Source organism: Erpetoichthys calabaricus, chromosome 12 (assembly GCF_900747795.2).
Source record: "Erpetoichthys calabaricus chromosome 12, fErpCal1.3, whole genome shotgun sequence".
NCBI lineage: Eukaryota > Metazoa > Chordata > Cladistia > Polypteriformes > Polypteridae > Erpetoichthys > Erpetoichthys calabaricus.
Window position 1 is genome coordinate 124,075,401 of NC_041405.2, and position 22,265 is coordinate 124,097,665.

The 22,265-nt window shown below is 37.8% G+C and overlaps 1 protein-coding gene across 2 annotated transcripts in view; it reads right to left on the reverse strand.

Annotated features, from left to right (window-relative positions):
* Nucleotides 1-22,265, reverse strand: part of gabrb4 (gamma-aminobutyric acid type A receptor subunit beta4) — a 378,684-nt gene that overhangs the window by 188,980 nt on the left and 167,439 nt on the right. For both annotated transcript variants that reach the window (XM_028816096.2, XM_028816095.2), the window contains exon 3: nucleotides 10,736-10,803. In XM_028816096.2, the coding sequence (XP_028671929.1) occupies nucleotides 10,736-10,803 (68 nt within the window). The remainder of the gene's footprint in view (nucleotides 1-10,735; nucleotides 10,804-22,265) is intronic.

The following is a 22,265-nucleotide window of genomic DNA, read 5'->3' on the forward strand; positions in this document are numbered from 1 at the left end:
GTTCCTACCCTCACCTATGGTCATGAGCTGTAGGTAGTGACCGAAAGAACGAGTTTGTGAATACAAGCGGCTGAAATGAGTTTCCTCCGCAGGGTGTCTGGGCTTTCTCTTAAAGATAGGGTGAGAAGCTCAGTCATCCGGGTGGGGCTCAGAGTAGAGTCGCTGCTCTAGCTATTTGTCATAAGTATTCGGTGGCACAGTGGCAAGTGATCATACCGTTAATCCTCAGTGGGGGAGGGGGGGGGGGGGTTCTCATTGGGAATTTAAGTTATTTTCTTCACAGCACATGAAGAACTAAACATATTTATAAAACACAAATAAATTATCAAATTTGGCTGTGTTTTACGATGGTTCATATATGGGCTTAGGATTTAATAACCACTGTGGTGGGCTGGCGCCCTGCCAGGGGTTTCTTTACTGCCTTGCGCCCTGTGTTGGCTGGGTAAGGCTCCAGCAGACCTCCGTGACCCTGTAGTTAGGATATAGTGGGCTGGATAATGGATGGATGGATTTAATAACCAATGCAGCCAAGTGAAATGTGTAGTTTCTCATACAAAAGTAATGCAAAAGCATTACACACTGTTTGTAATATATTACATTTTATAATGGTAACTATATAATAACTTTATTAACTTTTTTTGGTCAGTAATTAGGAGTGTACATAATTTAGTTTTAAAATTAATATTCTGGTGGTAAAGAAATTCCAATTTCAGAAATGGATTCAATACATAAATTTTTCTTCGCAGGAGGAGTTTGGTCCAGATCAGTGTAATAGTTAAGGAATAAAAGGATACTATGATTTGAAAAAATGTTACTTTCTTTTCAAATGCAAAACACATACAGAAAATCGACAGATTATATAATAAGTGTTGTAAAATGTTGCTGTTATAAGGTATTATTTATTGTGCATATTACCTTGATGATCAACTCTTAGAGGACTTAGATGACCTCCTCCCACAAGCCTTATGGTTTAATACTGTTTTACAGGGATTTTAAAATTAAAGCAAGCATAGTACTGTTGTAATGTGGTTAATAATGGCTTGCAAATTTAATTAAACCAAAAATAACTATACATAAAAACTTATCCTTCAAGTGAGTATTACAGTCTTTTTATTGAAGGTCCCTACAAATTAATTTTTTCTGCCCATGCTATCAAACAAGCAATCTAAAAATTATGGAGAATATTGTTAAGGTTACTATGACCTACTTCAATAACAAATGCAAAAAAATCTACAAGTGCCTGTTCATGTGGAGCTTTAAAAATTAGTAAAAGTGGATTAATAAAAGGACTGATATTCCTTTGTAAATGACTCAGATTTTCCAATCACATGTCAAAAACAAATCTTTGATTAACATCTGCATAAATATGTACAACTATTCAAAGTTCTGCACAGATTTACTACTAGAAGTGTTTTAGATAGATAGATAGAAGTGTTTTATTGATTTTAAAGAGGCCATTTCCATTACTGAGCTCGATGAAAATCTTGAGTGGATCCTTTGCACTGCTGCTCTTTCTGTGTTTATATGGCCTACAACACTAACAATAAAGTACTGTAGATTTACCAACAACTTTTTTTGACTTCTGTATCTAAAGGACATACCAATTGGATTCATGATACTTGCATTTTATTGTATATTGTATTAAACTTTTGCTCCAAGTTATCTTTCTTAGAACAAGAGTGTCGGCTATGGAAAGAAAAATCAGTAAATAGACATGCAATGAAGCTAAGCTAAAACACAGTTTTCATTCAATCAATATTATTTTCCATTTTCATAAGGGACAGTCAGAGCTTCTCAGATAATCAAGGGACATGGAAACAACAGTAGACGGACATAGGAATTCATAATTTTAATCATAGTTTTAGTGTACTTCAGTTTCCTTTGAACTATCCTATACTTGTCAGGTTTTCATACAATGATTAAAAAGAGTCTTCCTGCTAAAGAACTTATTCAGATATTACATTTAGAAGGTTTAAAATCCAACACTCCAGATGTTCATCTTGGGAGTATATAGTATGTGATACATCACAATGAGCTTCGTAGAGTAAACACCTACAGGTTATTTCCTGGCTATTCCTTTGAATGAGAAAAGTAACATATTGACTCAGTAAATTATACATACTAATGTTTTGTGTCCAAATATTTAAAAAAAAATTCAAGGTCTTGTTTACATAGTCATACTGTAGTACATTCCCATGCCGGAGCACAGGTATCCTAAATAACTGCGACAAAATGTAGTAAAATCTAACTTGTTCACATCTAAGGCACATTGCCTGACAAAATCTGCAATTAAATTCTTGAAATACTGTAAGTGTTGTAGTCCAGATATGGGATATCTTCCTATCTTTTACAGAATCACAAAGAAAATTCTTATTAGACATAAAAACTACTCCTGATGAGAAAAACCCAATTTTTTCTCTTTAGGAGTTTTAAAAAATTGAATTTCATGTGAGATAAATATATGGTAGTGGTGATTGTGGTTTGCATCTTTTCTAAAGACATTTTGTTTTTCAAGGGAGCTGCCATTTTTTATAATCTTTGTATACTGTTGCTGGGGTGGTTGCTGCCATGGGATGACCAGAGGAAGTCGTGACATTTGACCTCATGGACACACCACTTTAAATACCAATGTGATGGCTCTCTCATTACCTGATATTTTTGGATAAAACTAAGAACTTTTGCGCACATTATTGTTTGTCATATTGGTTTTGAAATTATTAGCATTCCCTCTTGACTATGATTTTTATTTTGCATTTTGGCCTTGATAGTAGATTTAGTGCTTTCTGGTTTTCGACTTGATTCTGACATTGACTACATTCATTTCTCATTTTGTTTGTAAAATCTTCACTGCTCAATTCTCTGTCAGTACAATTTAAATCAAGGCATTAGGCTTTGAGTCTAAAACAATACAATAAACTGAATGAAGAAACGAGTCATTTGACAGTAACAGCTGATGACCAGTAAAGTCAACATAATTGCTTTAGCTACAGAAAAATCAGTACTGGGTAATGAAATAATCAAGACATCGAAATGTACTCAAAAAAGGGTAAGGCTTTTTAGTGGTAATGTGAACTTTTTAATAAGCAGTATTCAAGTTTAAGAGAATTAAAGAGAGCAGCAGGTACAAAGGTAGGTAGATAGGTAAAGTCTTGCTCCATCATCATGTTCTCTAAAATATGTGCATTCACAATTAATATTAACTTGATCCATTAGAGTCTTTAACCTAATCACAGCTCTTCACAGAATCTCATTACTTCTGCTCGGTTCAACCAAGGGTTTGGAGACTAGACGTAGACCAGATTTACTGTTATTCAGTAGTACTGAGACTTTTTAGAAATCCCACAATGTTATTAGTCTTATATATGTTGTGGGAAATAGCCCGGACACAGACAGACGGACATCTTTTAAAGTCCAACACACACGTTTATTTACAACAAAGTAGTGCACAAACCCAGTGCCGCAGCACCAATCACCACACAAGTCCAGGCCAAAACCACAGTCTGTCTTCTCACTCTTCAGGCCGCCTCTTTCCTCTCCCAGACCTCGTCCTCTTCCACCCGACTGGATGTGCTCCAGGTGGTTCCCGGCAATCTTCCACCAACACGCCCCAGTGTGGCGGAAGTGCTGGCTACATCCCCGGAAGCACTCCGGGTGTCCCCACTCGTCTTCCCCCTAGCACTTCCTGGTGTGGCGGAAGTGCTGGGGTCCAGGGCTCTCCAGGCATGGGGGCGCCCCCTGGTGGAGACCACGGGCCCCCAAAGCAACCAGGGGCGGTCGCCCCCTTGTGGTCTGGAGGAGACATGAGCCCTCCTCCAGTCTTCTTGGGCGTCCCGGCTGGGTACCACCCCCAGCTGCAGGCCACAATGTATATATACAGTATTATATATATATATATATATATATATATATATATACTGTGGAACCTCAGGTCACGGCCGTAATTCGTTCCAAAACTCTGGTCATAACCCGATTTGGTTGTGATCCGAAGTAATTTTCCCCCATAGAATTGTATGTAAATACAATTAATCCATTCCAGACCGTACGAACTGTATGTAAATATACTTTTTTAAAGATTTTTAAGCACAAAAGTAGTTAATTATACCATAGAATGCACAGCGTAATAGTAAATTAAATGTAAAAACATTGAATAACACTGAAAAAAAACTTGAACAGAGGAAAGTAACATTGCAAGAATTCATGCTATAGCCTTACGACCCGCTCGCTGTAAACACTTTTTTTTTAATGAGTTTTAAGCACAGGGAAAAACATGAACATTTGAAAAATCCGTAATTTAATAAACAACCAAGAAAAGTAACATTGCAACAATGCACGTTACAAACCGGTCGCTGTAAACAGAAGTGAAGTGGAGGTTAAAATCCAATAGAAAAAAGTCTTCATTAAATACAACAAGGTTAAAACAATGCTCGAATCAGTCTCTTTAAAAACAAGCCCAGTGTATTCTTTAACTGCCTTCTCGGCCTTACACGGCCAGCCCTCTTGCTCTCTCTTGCTTGCTGCACAGGGAATGCACAGGGAGAGACTGAACACGTGCGGAAATCATTGGCGCGTATGAACCGGAAGGGAAACAGATGCAAAAATTTGGCAAACTTTTTGGTTGTAACCCAATTTGTATGTGGTCCGAGACGTTTGTGACCCTAGGTTCCACTGTATATATATATATTTGCAGCTGGAGATTCATAAAGGGAGAAAATGAATCACGTATCATAAAGTATTCTTGAGCTTTCAGCCCCTGCCAGGGGCCTTCATCAGAGGATAATGCTTAGACTGAAAGCTCAGGAATAAAAACAACTTTATGAGACATGATTCATTTTCTCCCTTTGTGGATCTCCAAATATACAAACCGTATCACAGACCTTCTCTTCCACACATATATATATATATATATATATATATATATATATATATATATATATATATATATATATATATATATATATATATATATATATATATATATATATATTAGTATTATATTATTTTATATGCTGTGGTGTGCTGGGCAGGTAACACTTTCCAGAGGACTTCACTGAATCAACAAGCTAATTAAAGGGCAGGCTCAGTTATGGGATGCCCTTGAGGTAGTACAAAGGAGAGAATGAAAATAAAACTGAGTGCCATTATGAACAAAGCTGCATATCCTGTCCTGACATACTAATACTGAGGACTTTCAGCTAATGAATTATTCAGCAGAAGTGTGTCAAGAAACACTATGAGGGCACCTTTACACCAACATAATACGTCTACATAATGCCTCACTGTGTCTAGAACTGCCAAGTCAGATGTTTACTTTCTTTTTAATTTTCTTTCTTTGTAGTCATTCTGATATGTGTTCAAACCAAAGTATGGCTGTTGTCACACATGTGCGCATGGGAGGAAGCTAAAGGGCCTGAATAATAATAGTTCCACGCCAGACCAGGGGGTGGCGAGGTGCACTGACTTTCTCTCTCGATCCTCTGCAGACCATTCATGGGAAATCTCATCCGGTTCCAGCGCCCACAATGACACTACTTTTTGGTCCTGAAGATGTCACTTCTGGCTCCAGCACCCATCTTGACGTCACTTCCAGTTCCAGAGCCCACGATGACATCACTTCCGGTCCCGATGGCATCACTTCTGGTCTCGGCCTTTAAAGCCGGGATTTTGACAAACCTAAATCAGTTCTGTTTTGGACTCTGACCTGTGAACAACACAAGCTATTTTCTCCAAACCTTTGATGTCTACAATTCATTTTTGTGACAGTGTAATATATTATATATATATATATATATATATATATATATATATATATATATATATATATATATATTTAAAGAGCTTCTGTAAAAGGCCTAATTTCCCCCAGGGGACAAATAAATGTCTATCCATCCATTATCAATCTATCTATTATTGATTCAAGAAGCAACTGGTTAAAATCTGGTAGTGCAGATCAATTTATGTTGTTATTTATACTTTAAAAATGCTATCTGAGAAGTAGTAGTTTTACAAATTCTAATTGTTTTCATTGTTAAGCATAATTTATTAATGTTGTATTTACCTAATTATTTTAATCCTAGAGTTTTACTGAAGTGGAAATAATTTCATTTGGTAGAAAACACTGTTGTTTTCAGGGATGTATCCAGCTATTAAGCAAAATACCTGTTAATATATTTAAATGAAAATATTTCAGGATAAAATCCATACAATGGCATTATTTCTCAATTTACATCAAATGCTTGTGCAGTGAAAATTTGACCGTCTTCAGATACAAGAAACTCATGAGAAGTTTCCACTTCCTTGGGGCATTATCTTGGCTAGAAATTCAATTAATGAAATTAGGTGGAGGCAAAAGAAAGCTATAAAACCCACAATGAAGTGCATTGAAGTCAATTAAAGGCTGATTCATTGATTTGCTCATTTGACATGTACGTTTCATAATATGCTCTTCATACTGGAAACTGAGATGATACCTGTAGAATCAGGAAAAATATATAATAACATCTAAAATGAGTATTCAGATTTTGAAGAGGGTTGCCTGATTGGTGAATGATTTCTGGGGCACAGGTGATCTCAGGGTGGCATTGGATAGTGAAAGAGAAATACAGGATAAATTACTCTGACAATAGCAGAGCAGCTTTTCATCTCAGTGCTGGCAGACTGGGTTATATGGGCAGGACCGGCCACAGTCTCAAGGCAGGGTTTATGAATGTAATGTCTACAGTATACTCTATGGTCACAGGAAAGGACTTTCAGTGGGTAGCTTGATAGTGTCATTCATATGAATTTTTGTTGTGCTCTGTCATTTTGTGTTAATTTTATTCATTTTGCATCATTAATTTCTTGTTTATTTACTTTATCAATATGATCGTATGACAGTGGCATCACTGTGTCCCCAGCTCACATGCAATTTTCGGACCAAGGCTATTTTCTGGGCAACCTTTGTGTCTGTTGTGACCACACGTTCAATGGTGACATGACGCGTGATATCATTACATAACTAGTGTATAAGATGGCGGCGCAGCAATCAAGACATTTTCTGTTGATTAGCCATTTTTATTAGGGAAAAGATCTTTCATTTTTAGAGAATTTAGCTTTTATTTTTTGATCAGGATTATGGACTTTCCATTTTTGAATTGATACAATAGTTTTATTCTCTGGTGACATGTACGAGCCACTCATTACCAGAATCCAGATGATTCTTGATTTAATAGATAAGATGGATGAACTTACAAACGGGTTGAAAATGAAGTATGATTTTCAACTGAGGTGAAAGGGAGAACTTTTCTGTGGCACTAGTAGGTAAGATATCAGGAAAACCATCCTATCAAGTGTTATGAATCTGCATCTTTGTTGCGTATAATCTATTCTTCTAATTGTGGTGCGCATATTGTTTAATTTTCTTCACATTATTTAAGATTAATTCTATGTTTCTGACACCATCGCATCACCATTCTGACAGTTTCATTCTTATCTTAGGTGCAGCCATTGTGTGTGGTTTTTATTCATTGTCATGGACATTTTCTTTACAGTTACTGTGTAGGTTGTTATTACATATTATAGAATAATAATAATGCCATCTCCTGAAAAGTACTGAAGATGGTGGAGCAGTAGTATGGACATCCTAGTTTTGGGGTAATTCTAAAAACAACCTATATTGCATTTTCCAAATATGTTATTGTCAGAGGGAGACATTGTTTTGTGCACTGGGTGGTTCCATTAGGCACCCATTGTTGGGACTGGGGGGTGAGAAGTTAAAAGGCTGTCTGCAGGATGTAAGTATTTGCTGTATTGCAAAGGAGTCACCACTTTGAAGTTTATGGCTGGTTGAGATTTACAAACAATACCATGTGTGATAAGAGAACTGCTGCTTCTTTGGAGGATCCTTGATAATCCAGTTACTGATTGTGTCAGGTTTGTTTGTGGAGGTATTTGCTGTCTTGCAAAGGAGTCACCGCTTTGAAGTCTGGCCTTGGAGGATGTCTGTATTTACCTAACTTGGAAATATTGGTTTCTAATCAGCATATCTGTACTTATTCATGATTGGTAACAATTCCTTTTTTAAACTTGTGTTTTCATTAATTGTTAAACCCAGGAAATGCAGATGTACCATTGTTTAATCTGATTGTCCAGAACTAATAATGGCAGGGACTGAAGTAGATAAAAACTCCTGGCAGCAGAAGGCAAAGAGGAGAGTCCACAGAAAATGCTGCCAAGGCACTCGGACAGAGCACAGGGGCTTGCAGGCAGACAAGGGTACCTGGCTGGCATGACGTGAGGCACAAGGACGGCAACACTTCCAGGGAGGAAGAGACAGTTCCACAAAGAGACGCCGGATGTGGGTTCAGCGAGAGAGGGAATCCGCATGAAAGGACCAAGCAAAGCTGACAGACGAGAAATGAGGCGTGTCTAGGTCCCAGCAACACAAGGAGCCCAGAGTGGAAGAAAAAGGAACAACGAAGAGACACTGACAGGGATTCAACAATTTGACACAACTTCTGTAGGGGAACAAGTGTCCGGGGAACAGAGTGCATCCATGGACAGTTGAACAATTAAGTGTTGGGGTAACACAGTGCACAAACTGGACTCTGCACCACTAAAGGTTGTATCCCCCAATTCTTTTATTTTTAACGGACTTTTAGAGGGTGGACTGTGTATTTTCCTTTATAAAAAAAAAAGGGAAATTGATTCCTGATATGTCTAGTTTTTGTTATGTTCGTTTATCTTTTTAATGTACCTTATATTGTCTTGTGTAATAGAACTTACTGTTGCTTTTTTCTAAAATTACTGTTGTGTCTTTCATTGTGTGTTTACTCACCGCCCAATTTAAAGAAACCTGTGTGCTATTATTGGTAAATTTCAGGAGTTCCCAGTCTCTTCATAAAACTGGGTGGCGTAGTCGGATATTTTAATGGTGTCTAAGTTAGATTACCTATAAGTGTGACCAGACACCTGTTACATTATGGTTAGGCCATACCAATTTCTAATTAGATTGAGGCATTAGCTTTAGGAATTTTCAACTTCTGATTTTTAGTTTTCACATTTGTATGTTTGTCCTTATGGCATACTGACCTTCTGCTAGTCCTTGGGATCACAACCCAATTTCCTGGTTAAACTCTCTTATTTAACTCTGCGGCTAGCTAGCTTTCAAGGTGATTCAAAATACTAGGCAGAAAAAGAAAGTGAGACAACCTGGTTTAACTTTCCTGTTTCAGCACTTTATTTGTTTGTTTTTGTAATTTGTTTTTCCCTTCCTTTTGCATTTTAATATTAAAAAGCAAAATTTTGTTACTTTTTACTTTTGTGACTTAATAATCTTTGGCTGTAGCTGCTCCCCAGTGATGCTTCTTATCATAATATCAGAAATAATTATATTATTCTCTGTGGTGACTATGCATTGTGGAAATCCACAGTACTTTATAGTGTTCTTTTGTTGTGAACTACTTATTTTTGTATTTAAAATGTTAGATGACAGAATAACTAAATCAATACATGAATAAATGAATATTGAAACTTTGCCCAAGAAAGATTGCTTCAGGTGTTAAGAGTCAATTATTAATTACATTTGGAATGTAAAACACTTGGGAAGTCTAAGTATTTTAAGGTACAGACATATAATAAAAAATGAAATGACAACTGTGATGGACCAGTAAAGCATTAGACGGTCAAGAAACAGAGCAATAAATAGATTTTATTATGTGCGGTGAGGGTATTACAATATTCTAAGCAATTTCTTCCACTTCTGGCAAAATAAAAAAAAGATACAAGAGAGTTGCAGCAAATCAAGCCAGGCTTTGCCCTGTCAACAGTAATATTTGAATGAAGAAATCAATGAATTGCGTAAATTATAGCATCAGTCACCAGCAGCTCAATAAGACTACACACGCTTTTGGGCAATCACTTGCATGCCAGCTCTGCCTCCAAGACAAATACATTAACACACAAATAATGCATCCAGCAGAGCTGGGTCTCAAAGGCCATTGTCCCACCAATCTTGTACGGTGCCAGATTCTAATTTACATTTAATATCACTATGCATCATCTTTAAAATATTTTAAATATGTCTCACAGTAGAGAGAGGGGAGATGCCATTCTAGCAAATTGGCTGCCTATCAGTGGATAGTATTAGGCACTGATCGCAGCTCACACCCGAAAAACAGTGCACATCTTTCACTGTCTATCCATCGAAAGCACACATGATAAACTGCATGTAAATGAATAATCTTATAGTATTTAGAATATTATTTTAAGACACAGTAAAAAGCTGAAATATGGCAACAGACCATATTTTCAAAAGTAACATTTTTAAGAATCAGAGATAGATAGATAGATAGATAGATAGATAGATAGATAGATAGATAGATAGATAGATAGATAGATAGATAGATAGATAGATAGATAGATAGATAGATAGATAGATAGATAGATAGATAGATAGATAGATAGATACTTTATTAATCCCAAGGGGAAATTCACAAATTCATATATATAAAATATATACAGGAACACACGGGGTCTATTTTATATTTCCCATTACTGTCAAGTGAGAGTTACATGCTGTTAGGGAAAGACCAAGTCTGAATCATTTGTGAATTCAGTCACCAAGGCCAGAGATCCAACACACATGACCTGATTATAAAGTTTTAGTTTTGCTGCAAAAATCCACCTGAGGTCTCTTCTTTGTCAATTTCAGCTAACGTAAGGTATTCTAAGAACTTTAATTTTATCAGTGTCTGCTTACCATGTTTACTTCTGATATTGCATCGATGCTGGCAATATTGATGCTCATCCCCACTGTTACTGGAGGACCTAAAACATAAGAATACCAATATTAATTATTCATATAAATGCACATAATTTGGTAGACATCTTTACCTAAGACAATATTTAATATATGTTACAATTGTTTATATACTACTTTTCAATTGGAGCACAGGTAGGTTGACCAGACTGCTAAGGGTCAGTTTGAACCATCAAACTTGAAGTTTAAATTATTAATTTTAACGATAAAATGTACTAGCCACTAGAAGACATTCTGCATTATATTCAACCATGAATTACTGAAAAACATAACGAGAGCATGAATAACTATGGCATCATAGGAGCAGGAACAGGGGTGCTTTGTGTACCTCCTGATATACTTGAACTCGCCCTTTTTACATATTGTAATGGTGCTGACAAGTTGCATCAGCCAGGGATGGGTCACCCATAGTATGAGCTGGGATTCCAGCAGCAGGGATGCCTGTAAAAATGCCAAGCCTGCAAAGTTGCAAACAGAATTCCATCTAGTGTGCCAAAGGTGAACCATTCTTTTTAGGATAGTGAGCCATGTAAAGGTACTGGTGCTAGAATGGTGTCAGAAATGGGATGAGGACAAGACATACCATCCAGTTTAGCTAAGCGCAGGGTACCGTAGAGACCACAATGGACCTGCTTGGTTCTTCAGAGGAGTTGCTGTAGAGTTCTGAGGCCGAGATTCAACATCAGTAATTTGCTAAAGTACATTGAACTGGGTATGTGGATGGTGATTGCAGTTTTTGCAGTGTCAGTTCACTGAAGGAAAAGAGCAGAGAGATACAACTGCAACTTCACACAAGGAGGTTTGTCTGCTGTAATCAACAGATCACCACATAGAAGTACAGGGTTTAACATCTCTGCTGCACTGCACTGCACTTTATGACAGATCTGACAACACAGCATTCAACATCCCTGCTGCGCCACTTGACAGCAAAGCACTCAAGACCTCTGCTAATGTGCTTTTGTCACCAGCCTCGTGACCACAGCACAAACAAAGACCACCCCGCCGTTGCAACAAGTCACTGGCGAATTTAAAAGGAAGGGCTATGTAAAGGTGCTGGCAAGTTGCATCAGCCAGGGATAAGTCACCCATAGTATGAGCTGGGATTCCAGCAGCAGGGGTGCCTGTAAAAATGGCAAGCCTGCAAAGTTGCAAACAGAATTCCATCTAGTAAGGCAAAGGTGAGGAGTCCTTTTAAGAATAGCGGGAACCAAAAAGAGCCATGTAAAGAGCAGAGGATCTATTCCAGCACTCCACAATATGCTATAATGATTCAGTTAACACTTCCATTTTTTTTTTGTTACTGATTTTAAAGGTTTCATTAGAATGAGTAAATTTCAAACAGGAAAACACACAGCACTATTATTTCCACTTTAACCTTCCCAATTAAAAACAGAGAAAGAAAAGACATACTCTTAATAACTCTAAGACACTGAAATATCCAGTGGTTTAGCAATGGTGCCACATGCTTAACTAATTGAGGTCATTAATAAATATCTGAGTGATTCCTGGTTTTAAACTATGCCTCCTAAATTGAATTATTCTTTTAGACCTTTCCATTGCAAGTAGTACTATTTGAGACATGGAATAATACATGATAATTGTATGAGACAACTTTTATTTTAAAATGCTCTGCATGTCATAAAGTCTTCTGTGCATGCAGTGGCTGCGTGTCTGTTATCTTGGTACTTCTGTAAGTATTGCAGCAAACAGGGACCTTCTTGCATATCCTGTTGTTCAGCCACATTAGTGAATGTACAGTAGATGCTGTAACAGAAACCTCCATCTATCTTTCAAAGCCGCTTATGCAGGATAGGGGTGCAGCACACCAATGATAAGGAAAAATAAAAGATTTCAAATGAAAATATTTTCCTATGCCACCACTTGCCCATAATTTAACAATTGCCTTTTACTATTATGATATTCACATATACCGTATCATAAAAAGCATATTCTTGAATTCCATACCAATGTTCTATCAGAATGTAATGACAGAAAACAAAACAGTACAACCAAATGAGAAAAAACAAAGTCAAAAATGAACCAAGATGAAAACCAAAGGTTAGAAATCAAAATATCAAAGCCTAATATACTTCAACCAAAATCATTGTTGAAAACGTGTAAGAATCCCAACTTCCTAAAACAACTCTGAATAATAAAGCACATGAACGTGTTTGAAGAACAATCTAGAAATCTGGACCTGAAGGAGAGGGTGTCACCAGGTTTTATGCTGTCAGTACAATCATCTCAGATGACAAACAAAAGCTGTGAAAAACAAAATATATGAAATGGACAATCTAAACAGGGCCTACTGAAACAGTAAACTTATTTTTATTCTTCTAAATGTATGTATTAATATTTAAAGGTATGAGACCAAAAACACACCACTTAAAATAAGGTACTAGGTTGGAAATGCCAACTTTATTAGGGTCTTCATGACTATTTGCTGCAGAACATTTATATTTAAGTTAGCCTTTCCATGACACTTACTGATACACATACAATAGAGCCAACTGACTGCTGGTAAAGGAACTAAAGCATAAGATAATATAATCTTAATAAGAAAGTTATATTAAATAAAACAAAACTTTCGTTAAATTTCTCTTCAATGTTTCTCATCACTTTTCATTATTGCTACAAAAAGAATGAAAACAAAGTGAGAATTCAATATCATGGTGATTTCAAGTGTTTAGCTGATCAGTGATAGGAATACAGAAGACAAATTGAAATAATGAGTGCATGACCATTCAAAAAAGACATTAAAAATGTATACTGAAATGAGCATGTACAGTAAATGGCAGGCTAACATTTGCAGAAATAAATGTAAACAGATCGATGGCATTTTAGTATTGCTGTATGGAAAACAAAAACTGAATAAATTAGGACATATGTAATCTATAACAAATTAAAGACATACTTAGAATTCATAATTATTGTTCTATGGAGTTCAACTCTGTAGGATAATTCCTCCACTAAAACTTTACACTTGTGTCCTTGACCATTCTCAACAGACTTTTTGTAATGTGCCAATGTACTAACGGATAGTGTACTTGATGTCATCGCTCACAGAGTCAGGCCTTCACCTCTATACCTTTCTAGTAGTCAGTATGTGAACCGATCACAAGTACCAAAACAAACCAGAGGCACCAAGTCAGATGGTACCAAAAAAAATTATATAGTTAAAAAACATCCAGGAGGTCTAAAACAAGAATCCATTATGGGGAAAACAGTCAGTAGAAAGAAGAAATGCAAAAATAATGGTAAACAAAATATTCTTAATTAAATATGGCAAGGACCAGATTCTTTGACACCCTTATCCATTATACCAAAAAGAGAAGAAAAAAAAATCAAGCTGTACACAGCCACTAGCTAAACCATTCAACATTCGGAGACCTCTTTAAACCTCAAAGGTTCAATAACAGCTATTTTGGGAAACCTGTTTTAAAAAGCAAACAGAGTATCATGTCTTTACAACACCACTAGACTCTGAGCTCCTCACACTCTACATTGTCTCTTCACAAATGACCGCCAAGACTCTACTTATATATAACTTAACACTTCCTGAGCTAGTCAAATTGTGAGTTAATTCATTATTAGATGTTAGGGCATGGGTGGCGCAGTGGTAGTGCTGCTGCCTCACAGTAAAGAGACCTGGGTTCACTTCCCAGGTCCTCCCTGCGTGGAGTTTGCATGTTCTCCCCATGTCTGCGAGGGTTTCCTCCGGGTGCTCCGGTTTCCTCCCACAGTCCAAAGACATGCAGGTTAGGTGGATTGGCGATTCTATATTGTCCCTAGTGTGTGCTTGGTGTGTGTGTGGGCTGGTGCCCTGCTCGGGGTTTGTTTCCTGCCTAGTGCCCTATATTGGCTGGGATTGGCTCCAGCAGACCCCCGTGACCCTGTAGTTAGGATATAGCGAGTTGGATAATGGATGGATGGATTTTAGGGCATAGGTCTCCAACTCCAGTTCTGGAGAGCTGCTGTGGCAGCAAGTTTTCATTCTAACTCTTTTCTTAATCAGTGACCAGTTTTTGCTGTTAATTAACTATTTCCCTCTATTTTAATTTACTTTTCTTGAGACTCTGACCGCTGAATTGATTCTTTTTCCCTTAAATGGCACCTAAACATAAATTTGATATGAAGTGAGCCAACAGATGACCAACTAAGTAGGGGCCTCAAACTTCAACCAACTTCACTTGATTCAGTTTCTCAGTTTGAAGCCAAATCTCGTTGCAAATTAAACCCGTTATTTAATTCCATGGCGCTCATTCTGCCATGACAGACATTTCCAAAACTGTTGATTGTATTTTTTAAGAGCACTGTCAAAATGTTTTGTGGTTAAGGATAGAGCTGCCAGGCAAGAGAAAAAGAGGAAGGCCTAAGCGAAGGTTTATGGATGTGGTGGGAGAGGACATGCAGATGATGGGTGTAACAGAGCAAGATGCAGAGAACAGAAAGATATGGAAGAAGATGATCCACTGCGGCGACCCCTAACAGGAGCAGCCGAAAGAAGAAGGAGTGTCAAAATGTTTTGTGGACCTCAGCACATCAACATTACAGAGGCCTTCACCTTTCTTTATTTTCAGTTATTGTGTGATGGAGACAGGATGTTGTTTATGTGTTAGTTCATTTTGTGTCTTAATATTGTTTATTTGCTAATTAAGGAAAAAAGAAATAATTAAGGGGCCTGAGTCTTAACTTGTGTATCAATTAAAATTAAGGCAAAGCGTTAATTAGCAGTAAAATCTGGTCACTAATTAAGAAAAGGGTTAGAATGAAAACCTGCAGCCACAGTAGCTCTCCAGGACTAGAGTTGGAGACCCCTGTGTTAAGGTCTACCCAGATTGCCTTAAGGATGAAGTTGCTAAAACACTTGTTCCAGAAAAGTAATCTTTATCTCTTGGTCTTTGACAACTTTAGACCTATTTCTAACCTGCCTTTTTTAAGTTAAATTCCAGAAAAAGCAGATTTTCAGCAGATGAATGAATACTTGAACAAATGTTCTATTACAGGTTTCAGTCAGGTTTTGGAATGAATCATAGTACAGAAAATCCATCCATCCATCCATTTTCCAACCCGCTGAATCCGAACACAGGGTCACGGGGGTCTGCTGGAGCCAATCCCAGCCAACACAGGGCACAAGGCAGGAACCAATCCCGGGCAGGGTGGCAACCCACCGCAGTAGAACAGAAAATGCACTGGTTAATATAGTAAACAACTTGCAGGTTAATTTGGACACCCATCTGTTCTTGTTCTCTTAGACCTAACTGCAGCATTTGATGCCACAGACTACAGTATTCATATAAACTGCCATAGACGATGGGTGGGTCTCCCTGGTTGTGTCTTAAACTTGTTTAACAGGTAGAAAATTCTTTGTTAGTTGTGGTGTTTGTAGGTCAAAGTTCCATGATATTGTATAGAGCGTATCACAAGGATCTATTTTGGACCTGCCACTTTTTTCAATCTGCATGTTTCCATTAGGCTGGATTATATTGAAACAGAAGGCGAATTACCACAGCCATGTAGATGACTTGCAGCTTTACATATTTATAGCCCCAGTTGACCCTAACACTCTGGACTCCGTCATCTAATGTATTACTTGCATTTCTGGATGGGTTAGTAGTAATTTTCTCAAACTAAACAAGGGAAAACAGAAACCTTAGTGGTTGGTAAAATGGAGATAGTGACGCTCTTAGAAATAAGCTTGATAAACGCATTAAAAGTCAAGGTGGAAGTAAAGAAAGATCAGATGTTTTCTGACCTAAACTTTGAATTTAATCATATTACTAGGACTGCGTTTTTTTGCAAAAGTTAGTCATCCTTATAATATTCCAAGATGTTGAGAAATTAATTACAGCATTCACATTCTGTTATGTACCAAAAATGTGGAATACTTTACCGACAGAAATAAACTAGGCTACCACTGTGGAACATTTTAAAGAAGGAAGTTTTTTTTATTACCTGACCATTTCTAGCATACACTCTTGCAAATAAAAGACGAAACATGTTTTTTTGGGGGCAATGCCAAAGGGTAACCATTTTTGGTCCCCAAAATAACCTTTATTTTGATTTATAACATGCTCCAAAAATAACTATGAATAGATGACAATAGATTTATGAAATATTAATGAGTTCATGATTTTAGATGGACTTTTGCTGCATATAATAACACGGACTAATTTCAGGATTTCTTGATTTATTTGTATTGTTCTAGGTCGCCTGCTACACATTAAAGATTTCTGTTTTGTCCGTATATTAGGAACCTTTTCAAATTGCAAAGAATGAATTTCACATGCAAATGACCCTTCTGGGAAAGAAATGGTTCTTTGTCAAGCAATGGTTCAACAAGGAACAAGAAAATCCAGTAAAGAGACCTTTAAAAAATCATTATTTGTATGAGTGTATGAAATTGAAACTCCTAGTTAAACACTGACTGGTTTACTGTGCCAAAACCTAGAAAAAAATAAACTATGACATGATGGCATTGGGGCGGCACGGTGGCGCAGTGGGTAGCGCTGCTGCCTCGCAGTTGGGAGATCTGGGGACCTGGGTTCACTTCCCGGGTCCTCCCTGCGTGGAGTTTGCATGTTCTCCCCGTGTCTGCGTGGGTTTCCTCCGGGCGCTCCGGTTTCCTCCCACAGTCCAAAGACATGCAGGTTAGGTGGATTGGCGATTCTAAATTGGCCCTAGTGTGTGCTTGGTGTGTGGGTGTGTTTGTGTGTGTCCTGCTGTGGGTTGGCACCCTTCCTAGGATTGGTTCCCTGCCTTGTGCCCTGTGTTGGCTGGGATTGGCTCCTGCAGACCCCTGTGACCCTGTGTTCGGATTCAGCGGGTTGGAAAATGGATGGATGGATGGATGATGGCATTGGGAGCTCACAACTACAGAATCCCAGACCCACCAGAGCACCATACTCGCCAACCTACTCAACGCTCATACTTCTCCAAACTTTCGCAGGCTTTAACAACATTTGAATAAAATAACCATCACAGCACTGAGACCGCCACAGCTAACTGCTGCTTCATTCTCTATTACCTTTACTTGGTGGACTCCCAGCAGAGCCTCATTGTGGATTGTATGCTCAATGATTCCTTAATGTGAATCTAATAAATCTACCTTACCCTAAAACAGTTATAAACAGGAAAAAGAAAAATCTTGAAATTCCCCTCTTTATTTGTAAACATATTCATGTTTCATAAAGGTGTCAACATGGAAAAGACTGTAAATAAATGCAAAAAGCCCTTCAACAAAAATGCCAGATGAGATCTGCGATAGATAGATAGATAGATAGATAGATAGATAGATAGATAGATAGATAGATAGATAGATAGATAGATAGATAGATAGATAGATAGATACTTTATTAATCCCAAGGGGAAATTCACACTTTAGTCATTTTATACAACTACTGCATGTGACGTATGGTTAAGAGGCAGGAATTATAGCAGGTCCGTGATTAAAACTATGAAACCCTTAAGCAGGTAAATAATTCTTTCATATTGATTAGTGACATTAAAAAATTGATCGGAAAATTAATATTTTATAAGAATATAGTTTTATTTTCCAGGAGTAAGCAGAAAGCAGTAAACTATGATAAACATATTCTATAACAAGGGTAGTATTATTCTTAAATACTAGTCTGTCTATTATATGGTGAGTTATATTATTATGGCTGCCACAAAGTGTTTGCAAACCAATTATATCATAACACAAGATGTATCACACAGTTCGCAATTATACCCATCTATCCATCTTCTAAAGCCACTTATCCAGGGTCGCGGGGGAGTTGGAGCTTACCCCAGCAAGCATTGGGCACAAGGCAGGAACAGACAGAATAGATGGTGTGCCAGTCTATCGCAAGGTGAGCATAGTTACACATGTACACAAACACCAGGGACAATTCAGTCACGCCAGTTCACCTAACTTGCATTTCTTTGGACTGTGTGAAGAAACTCTAGCACTTAGAAGAAACCCACGTGAACACATGCATGGAGAACCTGGGACATGAATCTTGGTCTCCTGGTTGTTCTGTTCAACTTATATCCAATAATATTTAATCAATTCATTAATATTCCAAACACATGCATTCCACAACAGGGACCCAAGAGGCAAGGCTTATTTTGGCAGGCCTGGGCACTGAACACAAACTAACCCTGCACACAATGCCAAAGTGTCACAGATCAATCTCAAACATTCTCATATGGGGGGAGTTCATGTAATGTGTTTTTGGAGGAATCTGGAGTGGCCATGGAAAACCCATACAGACTTCACATAGATTGCATCCAGTCTGACATTTAAATCCGTAACTCTGATTTACTCTTAAATGTACACACTGCCAATGACCAGGCTAGAGATCCAACTCAAACTCCTGGAGCTCTGAAACAGCAGCACTGCCATGTGTTTCCACAATAACAAAACAAAAACAGAATTGATCTCTATATATATAAAATCCAACGTCGTATGTCTGTCTGTCCGCTTTTCACAAACGAACTACTTAATGGATTTAGATGGTGTTTTTGGATTTTGAGACTTCTCTCATTGTGCTATGTATCATAGATCAGTTGTGGTACTGATTTATTTGCTCAAATCCGAGAGACACGCAGCAGGCTGAGGGGCAGGGGGAAGGCGCCCTCCACACTCACACTCCAGCCTCAGGGCATATCTTACTGTATATCCGCTTAGCTAGTGAACGAGAGAACTACTTAACGGATTTAAGTTGGGTTTTTTTCTATAATTTGCTTGAACATTCCGGTTGATTTTGTGACTTCTCTCATCACGCTAAGAATCATAGTTCGCTTGCAGGAGCGATATATTCGCTCAAATCTGAGACAGAGGGTGCGGGCCGAGGGCAGGGGGGAGTATGATGTCAGGAGTAGGAAGCCGGGCAGGGTCATCCTCGCTGTCCTGTTTCACTTCTACATGGATGGAGCCTCGGGGGACGGCTAGTATGCAATAAAAGCAAATATATATTGTTCATTTACTTGTGAAGTATGACACAAAGAACAACAATTTAAGCCTGGAAGATTACATAAACTGCCTGGATTTGAATGTTGAAATGCGAGACAACCCACAGTTAGACACAATGGGCACTGCAAAGCTAATAAACTCAGATTACACTCATTCTGACATTGGTTGGGAGTAGACCAACTTCAGTTACTTAGCACCTGAACAAACATACATACATATTTGAATACAATGGGATTAATAAAGTATCTATCTACCTAGCTATATTGCACACCACATGGCTTTAGAAGGTCACTTGTAGATTTCCATTCTCTTCCTTCAACAATGCAATTGAGTTGTGCAGAAATGCATCAAACATGTTGACCTGTGTGTTTTACAAGCTGAGAGAATAGCAAGGTGAAGTGATACACCCAAGCTGACACAGTGAGTCAACTAAACTGGCAGGTATATGTTTTATCAACTGGATCAGACCACCTTCAGCAATGGTAAGGTACTTGGATTGTAGTCAGAAGACCCTGTTGCTTCTTCATCAAAAAATCTGGTGCTCAACAGGAGACCATTCAGTCCATCAAACTTGTCTGTTTAGCTAATAGTTAAGCTTGTCCCAGTATCTCATCCAGACCTTTCTTAATGCTTAGTAGGGATTCTGCTTCAATTGCATGTCTCAATAGCTTGTTCCAGATTCCAACAACTCCTTGCATAAAGAGGTTTTTCCTGGCTCCAGTCCTAAAAGCACATCCCCATGTGTGTTAATGCTATGAAGGATCATGAATATCAGGAGCCTATTTCTAGACAGTTTGTTCAATATATACAGTAACAGAAGGAACTGTAATTAATAAAAACAATCATAAGAAGTGATAATACAAATAAAGAAATCAAGAATCTTATATATAAACGTTTACACGTGGAAGTGTGTGTGTTTGTCTGTCCAGCCCGGAAGTGAGAGGTGGAGTCGGGGTAAGGGCTCCACCTCCAAGGAAACAGAAAACTTGCTTAGCCGCTAATAACACAAGAGAGGCCAGCACGTCAGAAAAACAAAACCTCAGAAGAAAGACAAAGTTGCTTCGCCACTAACATCAGCAAAACGGTATCCCTTTTGCTTTTCCTTCCGCCACGAATGCACAAGAAAGGCGAGCACATCGGCAACACGAAACCTCCTAGGAGAGAAATGCACAGAGTAGTCCCTTTCAATTACCTGACATCTCTACATATCAGTTTTTTTCCTGACAATTTAAATATTTTCTAGGACCCCAGGCTTTTTACACCATGGGCTTACACAGCTAGTATAGAATAAAAAGATTGACTATTCTACTATAACTATAAATATTAAATTCTATCCAACTCAGTTATTCCATTTTAGTGTTACAAAGAGCCACAGCCTATCTTGGAAGCATCAGGCACAAGGAGGGACCAATCCTGGATGGTGCATGTAGGGTACATTCGTACACACACCAACAGGGAACAATTAAAAGTCACCAATTAAATCAACAGGTACGTTTTCGGAACGTATGAGAAAATATTGTGTACCTGGAACAAATCACTGGGATGTGATTCAATCCCATTGTTGCTGTGTTAACCTCTGTGCCAGCAGGCTTTATTCATTTATTTTTTTAATCTTATTTTCATAATAAGATGGAAATAAAGAGGCCAATGCTTATTGCATTGCTTGATTTTAAGGACTTAAATTGTGTTCACTTTCTGTGCTTTTTCAGAACTGCATGATTGTGATGCTTTCCTAAATTTTGAGAGACACTTAATATGACTGCTTAATCAGACTGCAGGAGAATCCCCACAGTCGCAATCATCATTAACTCGCACCATCAAAGGAGTTTCATGACTTCGACAGTGTTTTGGTAATAGAATTACATCATTTGTCATACAACATACACATTTTTTCACAGAGCTAGGGGAATGTGCTGGTGCTTCAAAAATCTGCTGATACAAAGCTAAACTGTCACTTAAAAAGTGCCGTAGAAGTGCTGATTCAAGAGTTGCCTTCGGTATTTATAGGCTCAGTGAAATGTTATCACAGGACTCAATGACAAAATAACTTTCTGACAGTAATTTTCCAGTTATTGTGAAATCTATATAGCAAAACAGCCAATAATTTTGAAGACTGTTTGATTGAAGAATATTGCTTATTTCCTCTGCATCTAGAAATTAATAATGTTTTTTGTTTCTTACTGGCAAGGTGGTGATGCTGGAAAAATAAAACAAAAAACATACTCAGCTATTTGTAAAAAAAGGTAGTATTAGAGTTTACTTTTATATTTAAGAGTTTTGTAACACTATGGCAGTAGAAAATGATTGCTTCAATTTTATTAAGAGTTATTTGGTTCCAGAAATGTAATAACTGCTATGTAATCAGCTGTAACGTAAGAGTACATAATCAAAGTGTATTCCCTAATGCCAAATATTAGAAACTCCAATCATTCTAGAAGTTAGTGGTTGCCTTTCAACACTGAACACAGAAGTTTTACAAGCTTAGCAAGTTTCAGTGTGAACTATTTCGTT